The following is a 25,302-nucleotide window of genomic DNA, read 5'->3' on the forward strand; positions in this document are numbered from 1 at the left end:
TCACCTTTCTCACTAATTTCTTCAACCCCTCTCCCTTTATTCTCTGTCCTTGTGTCACTCAAACCTTTCTAATGAGTGCTGTTGATTTGTTCATTTTTCTATAGGTATTGATAGTAATCTTGTTTCCTAAATATGTTTTGTAATAGATTACAGGCATAGTGAGATTTAATTCTGTAGTCAGTTTTATTCAGATGAAATATAAGATTTATTTTTGGCATAGTTAAAAAGATCAGACAGTCTTTTTGAATGGAGGAGTAGCATGTATGATGCATCTGACAAGTTAAGCAGCTTTGCTCTGAGAGGTCTTTTTTTTTTTTTTTAAATTACGCAACTATTTATACATGTATTGCAACAGAGTTGTGTCATTTGCCGGAGGGAATCCTGTCTCATCACCAACTTGAAACATTTCTTATGAGCAGCACTCCAGTTATCGAGGTCAACATTTTTCGGTCTTTTTCTTTCACTTACTGTAGTTTATTGGTCAGTCGTTTTGAAGTGTGGTTTTGAGTTTGTTTTTGTAGCTCCACCTTGATGTTTCACGTTGTCTCGTTCTTGGTTTGTTCACTAGTTGTGGTGGATATTTAGTAATAAGCATTGGTGAGCAAACAATTTGGCAAAAACCCCTTGTCAAGTACAGGATGGTATGTATATGTTTAACATTTTTATACATGACTGAGTTAGTAAATGTCAAACACACATAAACATCCGGCTCGTCTCTTGTACATAAAAAATATATTTCCTTGATGCAGAGTTGCTGTCATTCTATTTTACACTGTACTCTCTCTTAATCAGGGGCTTAACTGCCTCAAATCCAATTACACTAATTGGATATATTGTTGTATAGACTATAATAGGTAAATGTTTTTATAGACACCCTGTTGTCTGTTTGTAATTCTGGTTGCATTACAGTAAAGCTGTAAAGTTGTTCATTTATTTGTTTGTTCGCCGTATCTATATATCAGACAGTAGGTACGTGGAACAGAAATTTCCTCTCTACTTGTTCAAACTAAAAGGTTATTTTAAAGTAAATGTCCTCTTCTCTGTGCTGTTTTCACTTGCTTGCCAAAATTTTCCAAAAATCCTGCGGTTGAAGCAGTAAATGGGAGATGAAGATGATGAACAATCAATTTACACATTTATAGAGAGAGCCATGAAAGAAATTATGTGCTTCACCTTTGAAGGTCTTGTAAATGTGCTGCTGTAAACAACTATGACAAGACCAAACTTGTCTTTTTTTTTGTTTGTTTTCTACAATGTTGTTTTCATATTAACCACATATTCCTGCGAATATATTTGTTGTTCATCTTCAGTGACCTCGCAGAACACATAATTATGTAGATTTCTTTTTTTTGCGGAACTTGTTTGTCTCATACGAGGTTAATACAAGTAGTGTGGCAGCTTTTTATGTTCTGTTTACCATGAATTCTCCAGAGTGGTATCATCGCGGCTTATTTTTGTACATAAAGGACTTCATTCCTCCTTTTAACAAGTTGATATATTTCCCTGCTGATGAGAGCTGATGAGCTTAGGGAAGAATTACATCTTTTAACCTTGCTTTCAGCCAGTAACCCTGTATCCTGCCTGCCTCTCTAATGGGTCTGTGGGCTGCTGCACTTGTTATAGAGTAATGACTTTTATGAAGTGGCTTCCCATGTGTTGTCAAGGAAATAAGAAGCGAGGTGCGAGATCCAGAGGAGGGGGGAAGGAGCTATGGGGGAAGCAGGGATGGGAAGTCCCTTTTCAAGCTTGATGCAAATATACACTGTTTTCGAAAGTCACAATAGCCATTTGCCCCCCCACCCCCTCCCACAAATACACTTTTAGCACAACAAACTAATTTGCATGTAGCTGACATTTGTTGCTTCAGTAACTTCATCTGATAATGGGCAGCCCTTGCTGACGATCGCATACTTCTTAATTGTGTGTTGCTAGGCAACGTAGGTTTCGGTGGTAATCAGAGATAGATAATCTTCACATTTAAGGAAAGGGGAAAAGTGAAGCCCTGCATGCGGTGTTGCACATTTATTTTGTGCACTTATTACCCTTTTTTTTGAGTACCCATTTGCAGTTTGGAGCTGGAGAAAATTGAGTGAAAATAATAAGATGTTGCTGGGCACTTAATGAAAACATTTCTCTTACTTACTTTCCCTCTCTCTCTCTCTCTCTCTTTCTGAGCAGTGTACATCTCAAGAGATTGCTTCTCATTTTTTTGTGCAAAGGCTCTTGTACACTAGTGAAGAGCCTCTCTTATTGCATGCATGGTGTTTTATGTTCAAACATGCATATTGATGAAAGGTTGACACGCTATTCCTTTTGCACGTACTGAATAAATTGGTAGCTCTTCCAATACAAACCAGTCTTCTTTTTATCATCTTACATCAAAGTGTATATTTGCGCATAGTCGTCGAGGCGTCCACATTTCCATGTTGTTGAATTCTTATTTATTCTCAAAGCAGAGTTTTGAAAGCAAAGACGTGAAGGTGTAAATGTAAAAAGGTGCAGGTGGGAGGGCCCTGCTGGTGTACTCCTCTCCGCTGGGCGCTGTGTTGGTTGGCTAAAGCCGTAAGTAGTGTTAATAATGGCATTAAACGGTTGAGTCGAGCTTAGTTGCAACAGTTCCCCTTCCAACCAAAGTAGGGAGAGCTCCTTGCAGCGCTCGCATTGGCCATGGAGTTGTCTGTCAGTGGCATCCCACAGAGCGGCACAGGTGGGTAAACCAAACTTCAATGTCACGTGAGGCGGGATAGCCACCCTGCTTGCTACTAGAGACGTAATTGGCTTGTAGCCTGCATTGTGTGCGTGCTCAGTAGATTAACTAAGGTGGACATTTGCATGTTGCAACACACGCCGGCACGTGGTTTCCTTGTGGAGATAATCCACAGAACATCTTCAGCTGTACTTTTCTAGGCTGGAGAATTAGGAAGGCTGTGTGGGGATGGTGGTGATGTGTTTGGGGGGGGGGGAGGGGCTTGTAGCTTACACAATGGAGGGGGAACAGAAATTGGCAACAGTCCCTTGTAGCCATATGGGATATGTCAGTTGACATATTCACCTGTATAAGTCTGTTCTCATGGTGACACTGCCCAGGTTGTATTCGTTGCTTCCTGAGAGGTTAGGCAAAACATGGCAGATCCTTTTTTTTTTTTTTTTTTTTTTTCCCTCTCTTTGACAGGAAGCCATCACTGTTGCGGCTGACAGTTATGTAACCTTCCAGTGCATGGCTCCCGTGGGGGCCTGAATGGGATTTTAATTTCCCTGCCTGAATTTGGAAGGACATCCACGAGGATGCATGCCTAATGTGCTCTCAGCTGTCCTTGGCTAAACTGCTTTGTTCAGGTGTCTGACATTGATTTCAGTGTGCACTTCTGCCTGTTTTCCACTGGCTAATCGGAAAGAAAACATTCCCTGTGTGTCGGTGTGGCCTTAGACTTTGTTTCTGGACTTGCCTGTATTTTTTGTGTGTGTGTATCAGAGACAAGGCAGTGTCCTTCTTCCTGTGTAGTTTTGATTGTGTGAGGGCAAAGTGCTTCAATTTAGGACACATCTCCAAAGTTTTTGTGTCTTTTAATATATGGATGACTCACAATGACTGCTTCCCCCCCCCCCCCCCCCCCCCCCCCCCCCCCCCCACTATACTATCACACATACACACAGACCCCAGATGTCATGTCCCTCTCTCAGCAGCAGGAAGTGTTTGTGTTCATCTGAGGCCAGCTGGATGTGACAGAGCTGACAGCAGGACATGAGGACAAGACCTTAAGTTTCCTTTATCTGTCTCTTTCTTCCTTTGAACTGCCCCTTTATGTTGTTTGTATCCTGAATGTCATCGGTTTGACTCTTCTCCAGCACATAGGATTTGAAATTAAACCATGAGTAAGAGTTTTAAATGCTGACTCTCAGCTTGAAGGGTGTTTTCACTTCAATAGTGGGTGAACAGTGTAGGACTCATGGCCCTTGTTATATATATATTCCCCCAATTTTAGAACAATGTGGCAGGACAATGATCCTGAACATAAAGACAATGCAACTAAGGAGTTTTTAATGGCCAGAGAGTCTATTATCTGACCTCAAAAGTTATCTGACCTCAATCCAACTGATCATGTGTTTCTGACAGTGGGTTATAGACTTCAGACAGTCATTGACTTCTTATCAAATGTCAATTATGATGACTTTAAATTTTCCCAATTATCTTTTGTCACCTAAAATCGTTGGATTGTATATAAAAAATGGCTACAGGTCCTACACAGTTCATCTGATATGGATATAAACGCTTCCATAAAAAAGCTGAAAGTCAGCACTTTAACAGTCATTTTTTAATCTAAAATCCAATGTGCTGGAGTACAGAGCCAACACAACACACAATGTATCACTATCTTAATACTTCCTGACTGCGCTGTATATTGATCCCTTCCTTACTTGTTGTTGTTGATGCAGTAATGGGTTATTGTAGAGGGCCAAAGGCTTATGTTACCTGTCTGGGAATAGGCTGAGAATTAAAGTGGGGGAAATCCTACTGGCCATCTGTGTGTGTGTGTGTGTGTGTGTGTGTGACTGCTAGCATGGATATGTGTGTGTTTGTGTGTGCGGATGTTACTATACAGGCATCACGTGTCAGTGGGAGTCTGTGTCATCCTCACTAATCCCACTGATATGAATGAGTGGAGACAGACAGGAGGTTTTGGCTCACATGTTATCGGCCGGGCGTTATTACAGGGAATGTAACTGTATAATAGTCGGTCTCCGCTGCTCTTGTATTAATATTGTGTGTGTGCATGCAGATGAGCAGCGTAAGAGTTGTAGCCCTTCGTTTACATAGCCCCCAGGTTTAGAGGACAGAATATGATCAGACAAGTTAACAAAAACTCGCATCATATTTAATATTTTGTCTCGGTTTTGCTGTCAGTGACTGTTTTGAAATCTCTGAACCACAGATATCAGCAAACACTCAGTTCCCTTGTTGCGGGTTTTTTGTGCCCTCAGTCTGGTCTTCAGCAAGTGAAACAAATTATCAGCTAAGATGAGATCATGAGACTGTCTTGGTCTGTCACTCCACTGTGTGGCCATTAAAAAAAAAACTTAATGGACGCCTTGTCTGTATGTTTAGGGTCATTGTTCTGGTGCATTGTCCAAAAAAATACCATGGGTATGTTTGCACCATGTGTGCGTAAACACTCTTCAAATTAAAGAAGAGTTGTGTGCAATGAGCGTAAATCCAAAACTATGAAAAACTTTCTTCCTCCTCTGTAAAGACCGTGCTGTTAAATGGTCACTATTCACCTCTAGATTCTCTCAGTCTTATCTGTGCACAGTCCTTCTGTCATGTGTCTCCAGTTTCCCGAGAACCTGGTAAATATTACATGAACTATCTGCTGCTCCATCTCCACTCAGCCTCTGTATTGTTTGTGTCCCTGGGGAAATATGGCCAGGAAAATATTTTTTTCCACTGCAGTAGTTTTTTCTCAGAAAAAAAAAAAAAAAAACAAGTGAAAGAGAAAAAAAAAAAAAGTGTTGTCGAGCCCCATCGCCTCTCACTCGCCACCCCTCACCCCTCCCTTGCTCTTTTCTCATGGTTGATCTTTCCAAACCATCGGTTGCGTTCACAGAGGGATTAATGGTTTCTGCGAAGCCAGCCAACCCATGGAGGGAACGGAGCCTTCGAGCGAATGAGGAACAGCTGGTCTCCCCCTGCTTGTGACAGCTTGAGTGTTTGAGTTTGTGTGTGTGCACGTTAGTGGCAGCTGACCTCTGCGCAGGGTCAGAAGTACCGTTCCCCGTCCAAAACTGGGCCTAAAGTCTGGACCGAGACATTTTACTCTCAGCTACTGTAGCAGCTGCTATTGTCTAATATTGATTGATACTGTCAGTGGGTCTTGTGTGTTACGACTTTTCATTCAATCATATAGGTTTTTAATTATTTGTGGGTCATATCATAAGCAAGTTTCCATTAGTTTGCTATGGACAACTTTTGTGAAGCTAAAATTCTGAAGAGCTGGTAAGTGCAGATCCTTAAAATGATTTTATTTCATAAATCTAGATTCACACTGAAGGATCTGAAACATAATTTAACTTTTTTTTTTTTTTGAATTTGAGATTTGAAACAGCCCCAAAATGCACTGGAAAAAAAATCTTAAATTCAAATTGAAGGAAGGAGCTGCTACTTATGAATTTTTTAGTCAAATATTTCAGATTGCATAGTGATGACTGGAGGCCAGCTGATTGGAATTTAGCTGCCGTCACACTGGTCCCCGCATGCTCCTCCACAGGCCTAAAGGTCACTGCTAAGCGCTAACGGGGAGATGAGAAGTGTGTGTGTGTGTGTGTGTGTGTGTGTGTTTGTGTGTTTACGTGCCTGAGTGAGTGTGTGTGTGACATATTATGAGTTGTGAGAAGAATCTTCCGGCTATTTCGGGGGAGATTGCATTATCATGTTTATTCTACCATTCTCCCCATCCCTTGGCTGTTTTGTTTACAGGATTGGTACGATGTGTGTTCACTGCTTACGCCGAAAGAATGGCAGCACTTTGATATAATCTCCCCAATTATCTGTCGTCAATTCTGCTGTATATTATTCCTCTCTCCGCGGCAGCTGGGGAGGAGATTGGTTTTGTGCATATCGAACGGCAACAGCTGCATCCACTAAAACAGACAACTACCTCAGCACACCTCCCCAGTCTGGCTTTTTTTTTTTTTTTTTTTTGTCTCCCTCCCCCTCTTTCTCTCTCACTCAGTGGTGGGCAGGTCACCCTGAATTATTCATCAGTGTGAAATGAAAAAGCTCATGGATATTGAATATCCCTTCTGAAGTGGTGGCCAACCTTGTGTTTTTTTTTTTTTTCTTTCTTTCTTTCTCTTCTTCTTTTTTTTTTTTTTTTTTTTTGCCGCTGAAAAGAGTAAAGAGCGGCAGATCTCATTGCCAGGGTATTTCAAAGGTTAACCGATTACTTTACCTCACGCACATATTTACTTTCTTCATGGTCTGTGGCCAGCGAAGAGGGGGCGGGTGGAGGGAGACGGGGAAAACAGAGAGGATGAAGAAAAAAAAGATTGAAGAAGAGAGGAGATGAAAAGAAAGTGGAACAGTCATCTTTGTTCCTGTGGATATTTTTCTCCTGGATGAACTTGTTCCTCTGACCACCACAGTGGGCTACCTCGTTGTGCAGCAGCAGCAGCTGATTCGCTAACCTTTCTTTTTCGTGCGTCGTGAGGCTTGTTCCTCCCTGGAACGAGTGCGCCTGTGGTCGGTTGCGATCGTCCCGATCGACCGGTTGTCCCCCCCCCCCCCCCCCCTCACATGAGGCCCACTGTGTTCGTCCATTGTCCTCCTGCCTAGTCTTTTGTCCTGCGGTTTGATCTGCGGCTCGCACTGCAAATCAATGCTACTGGTTGCCATTCATTCAGCTCAGCAGCCAACAAACACAGCGGGGACTCTCAGAACATGTCCCATGTGAAAACATATAAAATGAGCAGCAGGGATAAAGGGGAGAAATTCTTGATGCTGCTGAGCTCCTTTTTTTTTTGTTTTATTACATCTTAAGGACATTTTTGCCATAATTGGAATATTTCTGCCTCCACCATTTGCTAGCATTAGTGTTTTTATTTACCTAACAAGCTATCTGAATGCAGTTTCCTTGAAGGACAAATACTTAAAAGAGCCTCCTGTATGCCAGAGAGCACATGCTAAGATATTAATAAAATAAATAAAAACTACTCAAGAGGCGAGCCCCCTCCTCCTCTGTGTTGTATGTTGTACATGCTAATAGGACATGGAGTGTTTTATTCATTCAATAATATCTAAGAGAACAGCACAGCGCTGACCCTGCGTCGCACTCATCGGCCATTATGTTACCACTACCCTGTACCCTTTTCAGTCATTACAGTCCATTTTCCTCCATTCCCAATTTCTACTGCAGCATAGACAATTACCCAGGAATCCTTTTAAGAGTATTCCCAAGCCGTACAAAGACCAAATGCGCCTGCAGGAAGCAGCCAGGGGTTTAACTGGCTAACCTTTTCCAAAACTATTCTTAACAGAGTCGTAATGACTGACAATTGGAGTTGGGAGTGCTATTTTATTTTCCTATGAATAAAACAAGTCGAATTATTTGTCTTCCAGGAAACGTCTTTTTTTAAGGTCTGCATTCCTTTTTCGCTTATTTGAGAACATCCTGTTACATGAAGGTAATTGCACTTCAGCTTTAGTGAAACGCATCGGCCGATGACATACAGGAAGCGGGGCGGCGACGGTGTAGCTCGGAGGTGTCAGGTGTCCCAGGTGTCGTATCGTGTGACCGGTTACAGTGAGTTTGGGGGGGGGGTATGATGAGTCATCGGGAAGGGGTCTTTGCTGCCGGAGGAAGTGTGAAATATCATCTGCCGCGGTGTAGAGAGGTGGATGCGAGAGGTGTGTGGGAGTTTCCAGAGGGTGAGGGAGATGAAGAGACGAGGGGGGGGATTTTTGATGATGAAAATGGCTGTAACTCTTAAGCAAAGTGAGCTTTAAAAGGCTGTAAGTGGACACCTTATAGTATCTGATGGCTGACTCCTGGTTGACAAGACCTCGCGACCCTGGTGTATTTATCGTAATGGAGCACAGCTGGGCTACAGCTTTGATGGGTTAATAGCCATGTGACAGCTTCAGGGGGGGAAAAGCAGGAGGTATTTTGTGTGTGTGTGTATGGTGTGCGTTTTATTTACTCGTGCAAGCAGGGGCCACACTTGGGAGGGTGGGACTCTCTCTGCTGCATCTCCACTCTCTCTCTGCCAGGCCAGATGGCTCCTGTCACTGAAAGAGGAGGAGGAGCGATGGAAGGAAAAAGGGGGGGGGAAGGAGGGAGTTACGAGTCGCCCTTAACAGCGCCAGAGTGGCCCGTCCCCAGAGCCACCACATCTGGAGACCACCTGCAGCTGGCTCAACCCGCTTCCTCCATCCTCGTCCCTTCCCCTCTTGCACACGTTCACTCTCTCAATCTGTTTTTCCAAAAAAAGGGGGGAGGAGGTGGAGGTGGAGGCGGTGGCAGTGGCGTGTTTGGTCAGGCTCTGATTTGTGCCCATATTTCAGCAACTTTAGCGTGTCTCTGTTGTGGGAGGAGGAGGAGGCACAGGAGGGAGTGAGTGAAAGAGGGATGGGAGGAGGAGGCAGCGGTGGCATGAAAGCGTAGCAAAATATCATTTTATTTTATGACTGCACCAGCCTCAGACATTTGTGGCTTTTGTATTTGTTATATTTCTTTTTTTATTCCTCCCCAAGTAAAAAGGCAGTGAGAATGTTCGCTTTTCTTCCCCTCGCTGTTGCTGCAACTGATCCAGAGGCCACAGGGGGGCTGTTCCTGCCTAGAAAATAAAGCCTGCCTGCCCTCCTTGGCTCCCCCCAAATAAAATACACTCATTTGCATTCCCATGCTATAATTTAGCCCTCCTCTCTCTCTCTCTCTCTCTCTCTCTCTCGCTTTCTCTTTCACTATCTCTCTGTCCCTCATCCCTACATCTTTTCAGCCCTGGTCCTTGCGGTTCCGCAGGGAATGGATCGTGCGAGAGGAAGAGAGGCGGGGAGGCAGAGAAAACAAAAGCAGAGAGGCAGTGTTGACTCAGGGTTGTTATCTGGACCGCTGTTAAGGGGGTGGGGGCTCTTGTGTGTGTGTGTGTGTGTGTGTGTGTGTCTGCGTGCATGTCTGGAGGCTGGGGTGGGGGGGGAGTTATTTATCCTGGCTGCTGCAGCCACGGCAGGTGCGTCTCAGTGGATAAACCTGGGCCTCCTAAATAAATATTCACCACGGGGAAATTAACTTGGCGTCACCAAAAACTACATTACTACCGCTCTCTTTTCCTCCCTCTCTCTTTCCCGCCTCTTGTCATACAGAGAATGTCCCTCCAGTCCACTGAGGATCAGCCATCTTGCTCCCAAATCCCAAAAAGAAGTGTCACTGAGTACAAAGGACAAGAATAATCTCAGAGGATTTATGGCTGTTTTTATGGAGAAAAAGGGGATGAACCTGTTATCTGTGTGTATCTATGTTATACAGAGACTGTATGTTAAGAGGAGCAACTCCCCTGATATTTCGGTGGGATACACTCGCAGTTTGTTTCCTCGGAGGTTTTAGCTCTCAGACTAAGTTGCTGAGCAAACAAACATGACCTTTGGCTATGATTACATTGCATCATTCATTCCCTGCGCATGAGGTGTGGAGTGGGTAGAAATTGTTGGCTGTCTTATTAACATCTAAGTGCGTGTCTGTTTTAATAACAACAAAAAAATAAGGATGTTTGAGGGGTTTTTTGCCTTTAAATTAAAGGGTTGTTTCACCCAAATTACAAAAAAATACACATTTTCTCATTTTCTCCTATTTATATGTAGTCATGCAGATAGTTGTGGTTTGTTTGTGGTTCGTTTATTTGTCTAACTTCTTTAGGGCTGCAATTATTTTATAAATGATTGATTAATTAATTATTTCTTCAATTAAACGATTGGTTGTTTGGTCTTAAAAATATCATAGAGGACTAAAGACGCCAGAAAGTGTTCACATGTAGAGAATTTTAGCATTTTTAAAAAAAAAATGACTCAAAATGATTAATCGATTGTCAAAATAGATAATGATAAGTTGATCGATTAATTGACTTTATTGTTGCAGCTGTAAACTTCTGCCCCCACCCCAATACTATGGTGGTTACTCCACAAAAGACAGTGTCAGCAGTACTCATACAGGAGCTACTGGTTCTCAGTAGAAGTGAGTTCCAATGAAAACTATTCACTATAAAGTCTCTCAACACTTTTACGAGACAGATAACTTAAAGTCAGAGCAGATCAAACCAAAACTATCTGCATATATATGGAAAATACCACCAAGGTAAATGAGAAAATGTGATTTTAGTCTGTTAAAGCTGACAGGGGTATTCTCTAGGGCACAGCTGGACCCCCCGCTGACCCGAGTCCAGCATCTGTAACGGACCCCCTGAACCTCTGGTCATAATGTGGTGTCAGCTGAAGGCTCGTCCTCAGGCGGGCAGGTTGGCCAGCTCTACCATTCGCTTTCTTAAAATCCCTTTAAGTGCTTTAGCGGGATTTAACAGACCTCTACATCCAGCCTCCTCTCAGCAGCCAAGAGTCAGTGCTTACAGGAAAAGGACGCTTACAGTATAATTAGGTTGGTTAAAGAAGAGGGCTCCCTCTCAACGGTAAATCCACACAGACTGTAAGCAGGCTCGGGCCATTTGTTGGGTCTTCTAGAGCGTGACCACTGCTCTTGATGTGGCTCACTGTGCTAAAGGTCAGGGCTTTAAGGAGTCATGCAGCAGGAAGGCGATGGAAGTGTTTCCTCTGAACTCTGGATTCTTTAAGTCTGAATTTGAAATTAAAAATGTTAATTATTCTTAGAAAGAAGAAAAACTTCACTTTGTCTCTTTTTCCTATAAATCTGGTTCTGTGGTAGTGTCAGGCCTCATAATTTTTTAATTCTTACAGATTTTTACTTTTTTGTGAAGAAAAATATTTTGCTTAAAAAGAGCAGATACAGTAGGTGTAAATATATTTTATGCTCTCATGCACCCTAAAGCACCCAAATATAATTTTTTGCTATAAGAAAAGTCTGACCACTGTCATTTACAGTAAATGATGACAGCTCAGTAAATCATGATGTAATGGGAAAAAGAAGACAGGAGAAAACAAATGTGGAGACTATAATCTTGTCTTATTGCAGGTATATACGCATGCACTAGTTTGTGCATCAGGTTGTGCAGGGTGCAAATACACATGCTCAAAGGTGAGGTTGTAGCTTTGCTTTATGGCAACAGTGGCTGGGGGGCAAACAGATGTAGCCTTCAGCGCTGGTTTAGAACAAAGTCTGGCTGCTCCCCCATCTGAAAGAGGAAGTGTGTGTTTGTGCGTGGGGGTGGGGGTGGGGGGGTTGGGGGAGGACCTGCTGTGCCAATCAGTTCTCATTAGTGTTTACTCACCCCCTTCAAACGTGTAATGACATGCCCGTCAACTGCTGGAGTCAGGAACGTAATGCTGTCTGTTTGCACCAGGCCTGTGGCTGCACAAAACGTATCCCCTCCATCCAACTACGTCTCCCACTGAGACCTGCATCTTTCTGGACACTATCAGTCCCCCCAGTAATCTGCAGCATTGCTATCACAAGAATTGGTGCAAATGAAACCTAACCTCACAAAATTTACAAGATTGTACAATTATTTTACCTTGATGTATTGTAAAATAACACATTAGTAGTGTTTCCCCCTAGGTTGAGTGCTTTGAGGCGGGAGCAAAACTTGGGAGAGACTCAGCAGCCATACATTTCTCCGTTCTGTTTAGGAACGGCTGAGATTGACACTAAATTGAGAATAGCTTGTCTACCTTAAAGGTCAGTCGCTAACTTCTGGGTAAGCCCCTTCACTTTTCCAGTAATTGGAGAAACAACAGATGAGACTTTTCTTGGTCTTGAGAAGCTGCAGCATTTATTAACTGACACACTGCAGCCTGTACTGTACCTTTACTGCCAGATTGACAACTTATTGCTAACCTGTTGCTCTGCTCCGCTCGCAGTCACTGTCACTTTTCTGCCTCTCGCTGCTCTCACACTCGCTACACACACATATTGCGCACTTCCCTGTTCCTTAAAGCAGCTATGCTAACAGTACTTTTCACATAGGTGTCCTTTGAAGAATGAAGAGAGGGAGGATTCTGGGATTTGATGCATCGGTTAATGACTCAAGACATTTCCACGATAACGTAGGGTGTTATCATGCTCACACAGTGTGCGAGGGGAAATCATTAGTAGCCCATTGATATTAATGATGGTGTGAAATTTTAGCAGCGGTGCTCATAATTGTGCTGCAGAGTGAATATAGGGGAAACACTGAGTTGGGGCTGCAGTAAAACCCCAAAAAACTTTCAAAATGATACCTGTGGACCGAGCTGCTGTGATCAGATATAATCTTTAAGAGCTTACGTCGGAGCTCAATACTATTTGGCCTTTTGACCTGTGGAGTTGGCAGTCATCAGTGGCCATTCATGAAAGCTCTGGTGTTCTCCGATACACCCTGCCTTTCTTTTTCTTCTTAATATATCCCCAACCTCGCAGAGTGGCTCTGTCTTTTGAGAAGCTGTGATCTGCCACGTTCCATATTAACATATTGCTGTAAGTCAGCCTCCCCCCCCCCCCCCCCGCACATCCTCTAATGTTATTGAAGAGAGAAAGATCAGAGGGGCAGCCGTATCCCCACACTCCATCAAGAGTGTGTGTGTGTGTGTGTGTGTGTGTCTGGCCGGCTGGCAGGAAGTGGGGGCTGCTGCCTTTGATGGTCACACTCCCTCAGATGTGTCATTGCTACAGACGGCGGCTCGGCTGACACACCGTGTCTCCGCTTGTTGGGCTTTCACTGCTGAGAAACAACAGCCCTGATAGTCACCTAAACACACACACACACAAAAAAAAAAACACACACATGAAGTAGATACACACAATTATTCTGCACAAAGAAGAAAAGTGGCTTCACACTGGGATGGACACATCCACCCACCCTCTGAGCCAAAAACTGCTCGGGCCGTTCCACCTTTCCACTTTACTGTCAGTGATAATCGGTTTTGGCGTGTGACCGTGCCGGGCTCTTTGTCTTTTGGTCGCGCCTGTCATGCAGCCGGTGAGGTGTGTGTGTGTGTGTGTGTGTGTGCATTTATGTGTATGTGCGTCGCTGTGCTCTGGCAACGCTGCAGAGTTGCAGGGAGGCTCCGGTTACATTGTTATTCTAAACAGGGTGTTTTCAGCCGCTCGTCCTCACAGTCATTCAGCAGAGCGATCTGTCAGTTCGCTCCCCTCCCTCCTCTTCCCTCCAGGGACCAAACTGTGAACTTAACACACTCAGCTCTGATGACTTCCCTGATGGTGCGAAAAACAGCCAACTCTACAGCTGTAATGTTATTACTGGAGTGACTTGAATGTTGCATTGTTCTTCTGGTTTAAAGTGCGTGTGTGTGCATATGTGTTTCAGTGTGTGTATTGGATATTCTGAGTGTGGGGAGGGGAGTGTGAGTCTGTATGTCACTATTCCAGTCTCTTCCCGGTAACCCGCAAAAATGCCAGGGTGGGGTGAGGTTGTGATTTAGTGTGTGTGTGTGTGTGTGTGTGGTGATTCGAGGTGAGGAGGAGGAGGGGGGGGGTTGTTGAGGTCTAGATGAAAGTGGAAAAGCAGAGGAAACCAAATAATCGGGAGGGAGAGGGAGGTGAGAGTATGAGCAAACGAAAGCAAGAGAGTGTGTGTGTGTGTGAGTGAGTGTGTGTGTGTGTGTGAGTGAGGGGGGAAAAAAGGGGGCAGGCGTTCTTAAAACACAGTGGAGTCCAGATCAGAAATAAAACATAAAAAAGGGGAGAAGAAAAAGGAGGAGGAGGGAAAAAAGGGAGGAGGGATTGTGCTCGAGTGTGTTATGTGTGCGGATCCTATGAAGTGATCGCAGCCGGGGAGTAAATTGTGCGAGCCCAGAGAGCTCAGCTCCGCATGTTCGAGCTGGCACTTTTGATTTAGACAGATTTTTTTTTTTTCCTGCCGCGAGATCTTTTTTCTGCCCCTCCTGGTTTATTATCAGCTAAGACAAAGGCAGGAGAAAAGAGCTAAAGAGAGAGAGAGAGACATAGAGAGAGAGAGAGAGAAATGCACAGTGAATAGATGTTGCGCAGCTGACAGCAGAGGAAGCGGCAGAGAGAGTTTCCAGCCATCGCGCTCCCAGACCGCAGCCTTTTCTTCCTGGGAGATTAAAAAAAAAAAGGACAAAAGCGTCTTCCCCCGCCTTCTCCAACCCGCTACCATCCGATCACCAGCCTGCACATCGCTGTGTGCGTGTGTGCGCGCGTGTGTGCGTGTGTGCACATAAGGACGCCGCGGGTCTATGGTGCTTTTTCTCCCAGCCCTCAAAGGCATGGACTGAAGATGATGCAGCCGGGGGCTTAGTTAGAGCGCGCTCTGCAAAAACCCCTTCCCCTCGCCAACAGGGCCAGACCAAGACGAGCAACTCCGGGGGAGGGGGGAAGGGGGGGTTGAAGGAGTGAAGGAGGAGGAGGAGGAGGAGGAGGAGGAGGAGGAGAAGAAGAAGAAGAGGGGGGGTACCCTCCTTGGATTATTGCGGAAGGTTTTCCACTTCCCTTTTTTGTGTTTTTTTGCTATTTTTCCCTCTCCGCTCGCCTTCTGTTTTTGCTACGATGTGTAGTTTTTAAGCCGAAGAATGTGGAGACAACATTTTCCAGGCAAGCAGCATGTTTCCCGTTTTCTTTTCTGGATGTCTAATAAAGTCTGGCATGTGGGAGGTGGGAGGGAGGTAGCTGGATGGGGAGGGATGGAGATGGAGGGGTGGGGAGGGGGGGTGTGGATAAGAGGAGGGGAGAAGGAGAGCGTGTGTGTGTGTGTGTGTGTGTGTGGGTGTGTGCATGTGTGTGTTGTGCGGTCAGTAAAGGCAGGCAAGTAGTCCAACAGTGTTGTCATTTCGAGGTCCGCCCGTCCTGTGCCGCTGCACTTTGCTTCATGTTTTCGCTTCCTCTGTGGTTTCGGGCTCCGAGCGCAGCTCCGTAGCTCAGGGCAACACCGAAGAATAAAAGAGCGGGAAAAAGAGAGAGGGAGAGAGAGAGAGAGGGGAGGGGACAGGAGCTCCAGCATGGTTGTGCCATGGATGCTGTTGACACCCGCTTTTGTCCCGTGGTGGGGTGTGGGCCCGGCCCACCCAGTCACACAGAGGGTACCATTTAAAACAGGCGTGCGCTCATTTTCTTGGCAGGGGATGGATTGGTGTGGCGGGCAGCCGGGTGGTGACAGGGGTGGGGCACTGGCAACGCAGGACAAGTGGCCTTTGTGTGCTACTTTTGGGGAAGTGAACGGAGGGAAGGGCAGGGAGAAGGCTGCCAACAAAGGGTGCTTATACCCACCCACCCCCTCCACCACCACCTCCTTCACCCCCTCTCTTCACTCACTAGAACTCATGCAGTGACCTCGCGCTGTCACAGGCAGATGAAGGGTCCGTGTGTGTGTTTATGGCAGGTTGTGTGTGAGAGGGAGGAAAGTAGTAAATGAGTAATTCAGCGTCAGTAAACCAGAAGTACAGACTCTGGCAAAGTTCCATATGAGAAGGGAGGAAACTCCAGCAAGGGAAACAAAGTGTTGTTTGACCCAACTGCACATCTGTGCATTATGCCAAGCTTCTCCGTTACTCCACAGTCAAGCTCCTGGCAGTCATCCAAGGTTGTGTGTGTGGGTTTCTATTCATTTGTTGCCACATCCATGCAAGTGCATTCCTGTTTTGTCCATGTTTTAGTGCAGATCTGACTTTGCTTTTGCAACTTGTGCCTGAGCACAGTTTGCACACACACACACACACACACTTTGTAAACAGACTGAGCTTTGAAAGCATTTTTATCAAATCTGAATCCAGTATCCAATCTGCTTTGTGAATCAGAATCCTTTTAAATCCTGTATTGAACCTATGTAGTTTTTGGTGCAGCCCTACATACTTTTGCACACTCTCTTTTTCTCAGGCTACTTTTTCTCAATACTGGAGGCCACAATTCACCGCTGTTAAGTTGATGAGCTGAAATTTCTAATGTTGACGGTTTACCTGGTTAATTGAGACTACTGACACTGACATAATGACGCAATCAGCGAGATTACTAGAGAAAAGCCACCACTTATTGTACTGCTGAACTGCAAAATCACATAATTTACTTGCATATGTAGAGTGAATGTTTTTTTTCAGAGAGCAAGCCAAGTTGTAGTTTGGCCTTTGGGCAAGTTACTTGGAGAATTATCGTTAATTAGCTATAGCTGATATCATCTACTGCCAGCGACTGCAAAAAATGGCGTTCAGCGCCGGTTAAATATGAGAGACCTGGCACTTGAATGTTTTGTACAATGTTCTTTAATTCTTTTAGAAATTTGTTAGTGAATTCAGCTATTTTGTCAATCTGGGACCAGATCCAAACTCATCCCTACACACAATGCACAGGCCATATCATAACCCCACTAGCCCTTCATGGGCATGCTCCACACAGCCTCCTTCTGTTTTGATGGGCTGCCTTTGTCAGCCAGGGAGGGCCTGTGGATTATGTTTCAGCACAGTGCTGCTCAGGGTGGCACAGTAAATGGCCGCAACTGTTGGCGGTCAGCAGCAGCAACCCCCACCCAACCTTGTTGTCAAGAAGGAGCCACCTGCAAACAGCGGCTTGGGGTTGCTAGGTAACCAGTGGTAGCAGATGATGATAGTATGATGGAGAGCTTGTCTGGTCTCCCATTACCGCTAAAGTGGACTTCTCTTCTCTCTTGTCTTCGCTCTTTTCTTCTGTGTTTTTTTTTCTTTTTCCTCCTTTTGTGACCACAACACAACTGCGTTACTCTCTTCCTTTCTGGTCCCTCTTCCCCTCATGGAGGCAACATAACACCAGCAGCAGAGGCCAGCGGTAGGAAGAGAGTCCCAGCTCCCTTCACCACATAATGGAAACTCTGGCCTCATCTCCCGGTGCGCCACTCTGCTGCGTCCCGCTGCCAGACTCTGACTAAGTGTTGCTGGCTCAGGCACTGCAGCCTCCAGCCCAGGCTGAGTTCGGGTTCCACAAGTATTTGTCTACAGGAATGATTAGAATTAAAGTACTGATGACTGAGAAAGAGAGATTGGGCAAGAGAAGTATGATCTCATAAAAGCTAGTAATCTACATCAAGTGGTTATAAGCCTTTTCACTGGAGACCTAGATTTCCAAAATAATTTTCTTTGTGACCCAGTTCCCATTTTTGACGACTGTTGTGCGTTCTGATTGAGAAAAATGGGCTGTTTTTAGACTGCTAACTGAGCTCAACACCTTTTATTACAGGGACTTGAAAAGATTTTAGTAACATAATGGCTAGCACTTGCCAAGATACTCATTTTGTTGAATAATTTCAAGGCCTTTTTTCTTCATGAAACCCACCTGATAAACCTCTCTAAGCTTTTAGGAAGTAGAGAAGGTTCCTTTTAGAAATTACCATTTGGTACTTTTATTCTTCTACAACATAGCTATCATACCAGTATGATTTAAAGGCGTACTTGTGTTGCTAAAGATGATACATATATTAAATCTGTAGAACAAACATATTAGAAAGGGGAGATGTTCTGTTATGTCGTTAGGAGTGTAATAATAAGTGTCAAGTACAGAGAGATCGGTGAGATGTGGCTTGTTTTAGGCTGAAACGATTATTGAATTTACTGATTAATCGGTCAGTAGAGAATTATAATCACTGATCATCATGTCATCCGTAAATTGAACACTTTTGGATTATTGGTCAGACTAATTAAGCAAACGTCACTTTGAGCTCTGACAACTTGTGACAGGGATTTGTCGTTATTTTTAAAAAATGTTTTGAGACCAATCAACGAATTGATGAAGAGAAAAGCTGATTAATCGCTAACGAAGAAAATCATTAGTAGCAGCCCTAGATCTGACAGAAACGTGGGAATATATCAGGGTTAAATGAGTAAAGTTAATACCGATTTGAAACAAATGCATTTTTTCCTCACAATATGTCCAACTCAGAATGGGATAGCTCAGTGCGTAGGTTGTGTGAGTAGTAGTGAGTAGTGAGTTTGCAGAGAGAGAGAGAGTGTGTAGTGATGGTGAGGCTGGTGACCGGAGCAGAGAGTATGATGATGGGTTAGCCTAATCTGACCAGGCTCACTTAAGGTGGACCGATCTTTAAGGTGGACCACCTATTCTCATTTTACTGACAATCTCAGCTGCTCCTAAATAGAAAACGGAGAAATGTTTGGCTGCTGAGTCTCTCCTGAGTTTTGCTCAGCACCGCTACACTGCATTAATTCCTCCAGTCATTGTAACTGTCAGTGAGTCTGGCACACATTTATCAGTAGAACCTACTCACTGTAATATTATCACATTTATATTTCATGTTTAACCTTGATCAATGTAAATGTGAATGACTAACAGTTATATAATAATAAAATAGCAAAGTTGGCCAAACTACCTTTGAACCAGACACTTATACAACCTCCTCTACCGCCCAGTGTGCTTGACTCTTCAGCTGACAGTGCTGTCAGCAGCCTGGCAGGAGAAACGCTGCGTGATGCGCTTATATTTTATAGCTGGACTAATACCAGGACGCACGCATTTTACTTCTCTAACTGTGTGGAAATCTGAGGTTTTCACATCACAGATGTTGAAAACCAGCATTAGAGTCCAAGTGAAACTGAAGTTAGCGTGTCTTTAGCTTCTGTAATGTTTTATTTCTACCAGGACAAGTGACTTTTGTGTGCTTGGACAAGTTAAAGGTAAATTTAGTTCCTCAAAAAGTGAATGTCAAGCCCTGGTATATCATTACACAGAACAAGATACAGCAGCGGGTGGTGTATGTGTGTGAATGTGTGTTACATGCATTTATTCCACGACAGCTGCCTCCCTCCGTGAAAATTTACTCTTCCCAAATCACACACACACACACACACACACACACTGGCCTGGCAACAGTTTAGCAACAAGCAGAGGAAGCGAGAACACAGACGAAAGGAAATGAGAGGCATTAATTAATGGAGGAGTGAAATTAAGAGCACTTTGCCTCCCGTAGTTCCGACATGACCCCCAACACTCCACAAACCCCACCCCTACCCTCGGTGATAACATTTGTTGACATTTGATGCACTGTATGTGAGTATACGTCCTGCTCTTGTCTCTGCTCGCTACATGGCTCAGTTTTGAATCTCCGGCTGTTCTCAGTCAGGCGGCCAGCGGCTGCTGTAGACCAGGCGGCAGCACAGGAGCTTGCAGGGAACAATGGCAGCCCTGCTGAACACCCTGTTTTATTTCTGCCTATTCCCCCTGAATGAGCTGTTACAACACCGTTAAAACAAGAGAGCTGAGACAGCGTTTGTCACGGTGGGGGTGAAAGCTTATTTCCATGCAGTACGAATGTGTTTTTGATATTTATTCATTTCTGTGCTTTGTTGAAAGACCTGTGAGATTGGAACCATGCAGATGGAGTTAAAATCACTGAGATAAAAGGTAAACACATTTAAAGATGCAGTAGCTAAAACTCAAACAACAGTTTCTGCTGAATACTTTGCCTTTCCTTAGAGGGGACGTACCATGCTTTTGTGATTTTTCTGTTATTTTTATGCTGTTATATGTTGCTGTTAGATGGTCAAAGGTCCAAAACATGAGGTTAACGTATGTAAAATGCCCCCTGCAAGTCAAAAGCCAGGCCTTCAGCCTGCTTTGAACGCTGCTTTTGCAATGTTACCTCTGCATCCTCCTCAGATTGTTTGCACGTGTCCACAAATGACCGTCAGTTCCACAACTTTTGTCGCTGAGGTTGTTCCATGGGTTGTTGGCAATGTCCACTCGCGTATTTCTGATGGGATTCGGGCATGAACATGTATGGATGTATTTGAGAAGTCTGCATTTCAAGTAAAGAACAAGAAAAAGAAGTGAAATCCTACTACTGCTGTTTGTTTACGTAGTCTGCTGGCCAATCAGAACAGAGTGGGTTCATCGAGAGAAAGGCCTTAAAGAGACAGGAGCTATAACAGCCTGTTTCAGACAGAGGCTGAACTGAGGGACTGCATAAAGGACCAGTATAGGATAAATAAGAAGTTTTTTTAACTATAAATCATGCAAAGATATTCCAGTAGAGCCCCAGAATATAAATATAGACCTGGAAATGTGCATGATACATCCCCTTTAAGGTGATAACATTGGTTGGGAGTGTTATTATTTAAGTTTTTCACTCTTTTCAACCACAATTTGAAAAAAACATATTGACATATGGACATTTATACAAGCTATTGCAGTTTATTAACTATGATTTCTAGATGTTTTATGTAACACAGTTAAAAAAATAGTTGTACTGTATATTTAATAATCTAGATGATCATATGCAGCACGTTATTACTAGAGTATTGTATATTAGAGACTATTCAAGAATCACACGCATGCTGAAAGGAAAGGTGCTGAGAGGATTGTCATAAATGCGTCACTTATCAGAACCGGGTGTGGAGGTATTATGCAGGTGCCAGACCCAGAGGTTCTGGTTGCGACTGGTTTGATGTACATGCTGTCAGTTTACCACAGGTGGATTGTTGCCTGTCACCTCCCTGCTTCCCCTGCCCGAATACATTATCTCCTCTCCATCAAAATCAGCAGAGTGAGAATCAATCTGTCACACAGGAAGAGACACACACACACACACAAATACATACTCTGGCTCCTAGCAAGACAGAGATAAAGAAAGAGAGAACAAGAGGGAAAGGGGAGATTTTGATAAATAGTGAGTGAAAATGATAAAAAAAAAAAAAAGGGATGAGAAAGAATGACAGTTGAGAGGAAAGGACGACAGAGAGAGGAGGGGCAGTGATTACTGGAAGACAGCTGAGGAATGATAACCGAGGTGAGGAAGAAATTTACGTGGAAAGCGAGATAAAGGAAGGAGAAGCAGATATATGTTGAGCAAACAGAGATACAGAGGTAGACATCAGCAGAAAAGAGAAGCTGTCAGAAGATGCTATCATACAGGGAGAGATCCGGGAGAATACAACACACCACAGACGATATGGTGAAATGTAACGGAGGAAGAGACGGTGAGAGGGAGATTGAAAGGGGAAGAGACTGAAAGGTCAGAGAGAGAAAGAGAAACCTAGTGGATGATTCATGGAGTTCAGCCTGTCTAACTTCTGCCTGAGGGTTCACAGCAGCCTGCCAGTCGCTCCTCTCCTCTGCTGCATCATTCTCTCACCTGCACACCCACTGCTGTCTATAATCTGTTAGCTACAAGTAACTACTGGTTAGATGAAGCAGGGAGAAGGTTACAGGTGTTAAGGTCTTTTCTGCGAGGCAAGGAGAGCCCTGCATGCCGCAAAACCTGCAGGAATCGATATTTTTTATATTAATCAGACGACTGTGATGTGAAAGGGGTTGCTCGTAGCGCTGCAATCACTCAACTCTGCATCTCCACTGAGCTTTTTAGCTCATTGTTCTGGTTTTATTGCACATTTACGATCAAGTCTGAGCCAACAATGCACATTATCTGCCCAGCAACAACTGACAAAGGTAGCTACTAGCTGGTGAGGGAATTGGAACATCTAACAGCTAAAGAGTCAGATATTTTTCTTTTTAAGAGCCGGAGGAGACCAAAACAGAGCTAAAAGGAGAGTGAACATTCATAAGGTGGACTTAAACATGACTCCAAATGAGTGCTAATGTTGCTCTGGATGTTGGCAACTGTTGGATAACATGTTAGTCATAATAATATCGGTTCAGAGCTGTTTATGTCAGTTTGTTTTAATGTTTTTTTTCTGCCCCCTAGTGGTCAGGAATCGAGTAGTGCAGCTTTAAATTTGTAAAGAAAGCTAAGTATCCTTCACAGCGTCCATCACTTATTCTCATCATGTAAAGATCAGTGGTGTTTTTGTCATGACTGTTATCTGATGAAGGTGTGAGGACTGAAACATTGTTGATATCGTGAGGACAAGTGATGGACAGTGTGCAGGATTCCTTGTTTTCTTCCCGAGTCAAGAGTTTTTGATCTTGCACACGAAATTGTGACCTGGAGATTTAAACTTAGCAGATCCGAGCTGCGTTATGTCAAACGTCATCTTACACAAATCCACGTTGACCTAATGATATTCAAAGATATTCAATTTACAGTGATTTAAAACAAAGACAAGCTGCAATTCATATTTGTTTTGCATTTTTCCTTCATTAATTATTTAAAAACATGTTCATTATCAAAATTGTTGATAATTAAATTTCTGTACTCTTTTCAGCACCACTATATTTATAGATGCTGTCAGGTGCTAAATGCAGGAGTTCTCTCACACTCTCTCATCAGTTTGCTGTAATGGTCTCGGTCATCACCACCCAGTCTTTACCAGCTGCCTCCATTAATATTCAACGTGCTGTCAGTTGCAGATGTGGCCCAGACAGCCGAGTCGCCACGCCTCACCTTTCCAGCCGTCATGTCACCCGTCTTGAACAGGGAGTGTGATAAGTGGGCATGGAAGGGACGTGATGGTGGTGATGGGTGAGGAGGAGGAGGAGGAGGAGGAGGGGGGGGGCGGCTGTCTGTCTGTCTGTCAGGAGAGAAAACATCTCCTCCGCCCTTTGCACCGCGAGTGCGAGGAGGATACGGGCGTTTGCGCCTCCGACCTCAACTCTCGGTGCAGATGCCAGCGGTGCCAAAAATAAAGTGCATTAAAACTGGCAGCCAAAGCCTGTTAAGTGATCACCATGACAACAGGCGGAAGGCACGGGGAGATGACACCTCCGCGCCGATCCTCCCCCTGCCCTGAGAGACTGCGCTGCTGGACTGCTCACTTTCTGTCAGCTGGGCTTTCTCCGCGTCTCTCCTGTCGTTTATGTGTGCTCTCTTTTCCTCCTTTCATCTTCCTCCTCTTCTTCTTCTTCTCTGATAAGTCTCACGGGAGCTCTTTAGGCTAACAGGCAGTGTTTAGTGTGTTTTCATGCGTGCTCGTTTTACGTGTTAATTTCACTCTCCTCTGTCTCACGGTTTTTTCTCCCTCCCCCTCCCACCTGTTTGTCTTCCTGCTGTGTGTTTTAGCCTGTTTGTGCTACGGCCACACACACACACACACAAAACTTTCTCAATCTTAAATCTCCTAATCTCAACTTTATCCCCCCCTAATCAGCCTCCTCTGCTGCTGTAATCCCACAGAGCACGTCCCACCTCTCCTCTCCTCTACTCTCCTTTTCCCTTCCTCCACCCTGCTCCTTATCTCGATCCCGGAGTCTGACGTCATCGTAATCTTCAGGATAAGAGCACACAGATGCACACACCTGCATGCACGCTCACTCACACACGCACAGAATGAGGTCACACCTAAGCATCCAGATACAGATCTTAGCAGCAAACCAGAGGAGAGCAAGAAAATACCAGATAAGAAATTGATGTCATGACATCACACAGCAACATCCACAGGGGATCTTGCTGTTGTAGGTCTTGTCTGGAGTGACTTTTGGCCTGTTTTGTCAGCTTGGACAAATCCATAGCCGCTGACTGTGAGTGAGGATCATGACCTGTGCAGTGTTGGGGTGCTGGTACTCAACGGGGAACAGTTGCTTTCCTTCTAAGGTCTATCCATCCACTGGCTGGCTTCTGAGCCGCACGCCGCTCAGCAGCATGAATATTGATGCCTCTCACTTGTTAACATTGTATGAAGCAGGGCTCGTAATTGTCTGTCTTCTCAGCGCGACACGTCTTCTTCAGTGGGATGTGTGAGAAGGTCGGCCCGCCGGGGAGCTCGGCTCTCTTCACTTAAAGTGAGGAAAGCGGCGAGAGGGAATGAGAAAGAGACGAGCGGAGACAAAACCAGAATTGCGACACGCACTTTGTCAAGTGCGCTGAAGTGCGAATGTGAGTTGGTTGTGGGTTTGTTTCAGGCATGTAGCGTTCTCTCTGATGCTCTCCCCCCCCTTCAATGATACATGGCTCTTTTGAGGCAGGGCAGCAGCAAAACTCATTTCTAAAGGTGTAGCGTGCAGTTTTTTTTTTTCTTCTTCTTCTTCTATTCCACAGCTGCTGGTTCCACTCATATCATGAAAATGTAGGATCCTCTTCTTTGAACTGAGAAATGAGAAGAACTACAGCGCGTGTGCGTTAGAGTGCAGTTGTCATATGTACACACAAGGGAATATGTTCCTCTTGGTATGATAGAGTGCCTGTGTGAGTGCACCTGCATAGAGTGTGTTGTATATTCTCGTCTGCCTGCATTCACGTATCTGTGTATGTGTAGATTTGTGTATGTGATCTAAGTGTTTGGGAGTCATGATACCGAAGAGGATTTCTGCGAGTGAAGCTGTGGTCTAATCCAGTCTTGAGTAGGTGCATTGATTTATTGAGCAACGCTTGTTAGTTCGGAGAAGCCCTGCTTCCTACTATATCCTAATCAGCACATGTGCACACACAAGCGAACGCATGTGCACACACACGCGCTCGCACAGCAGGTAGTTATCATCTGAGTCTTTTATTATTCAAGTAAACAGCGTTGAATTGACTCCAGCTGGCAGGAGAGTGTCACACGGTGATTGTTAGACTAATAATTTGACTTCAGTATTGTCATTTTATTCTCTGTAAATTTGGTGTTTCTTCAGTACAACTTTGGCATATTTGTGTTTTCATTATGTATTTTATTTGTGTGTCATCTGTTTTTAATGCCCTTCATGATTATCTCTCTACTATTATCTCAACTTTACTGTATCATGAATGCAGCAAGATAAAGATTATAAAACAATATATTTTATCAGTCAAAGTTAGAGGTGTCTAGCCATGCAGCTTGTTTTTGTT

General features: G+C 44.3%; 1 protein-coding gene across 6 annotated transcripts in view; it reads left to right on the top strand.

Moving 5' to 3' along the window:
- ctbp2l (C-terminal binding protein 2, like) overlaps positions 1–25,302 on the top strand; it is a 107,873-nt gene that overhangs the window by 62,170 nt on the left and 20,401 nt on the right. Inside the window, exon 1 of one of the 6 annotated variants that reach the window (XM_042396421.1) lies at positions 15,081–15,227. The exons of the other annotated variants lie outside the window; for them this stretch is intronic. Coding sequence (XP_042252355.1) covers positions 15,206–15,227 — 22 coding nt within the window. The 5' untranslated portion in view covers positions 15,081–15,205. Of the gene's footprint in view, positions 1–15,080; positions 15,228–25,302 lie in introns of those variants that run through there. 6 annotated transcript variants of the gene reach the window in all.

Source organism: Thunnus maccoyii, chromosome 20 (genome assembly GCF_910596095.1).
Source record: "Thunnus maccoyii chromosome 20, fThuMac1.1, whole genome shotgun sequence".
Taxonomy (NCBI): domain Eukaryota; kingdom Metazoa; phylum Chordata; class Actinopteri; order Scombriformes; family Scombridae; genus Thunnus; species Thunnus maccoyii.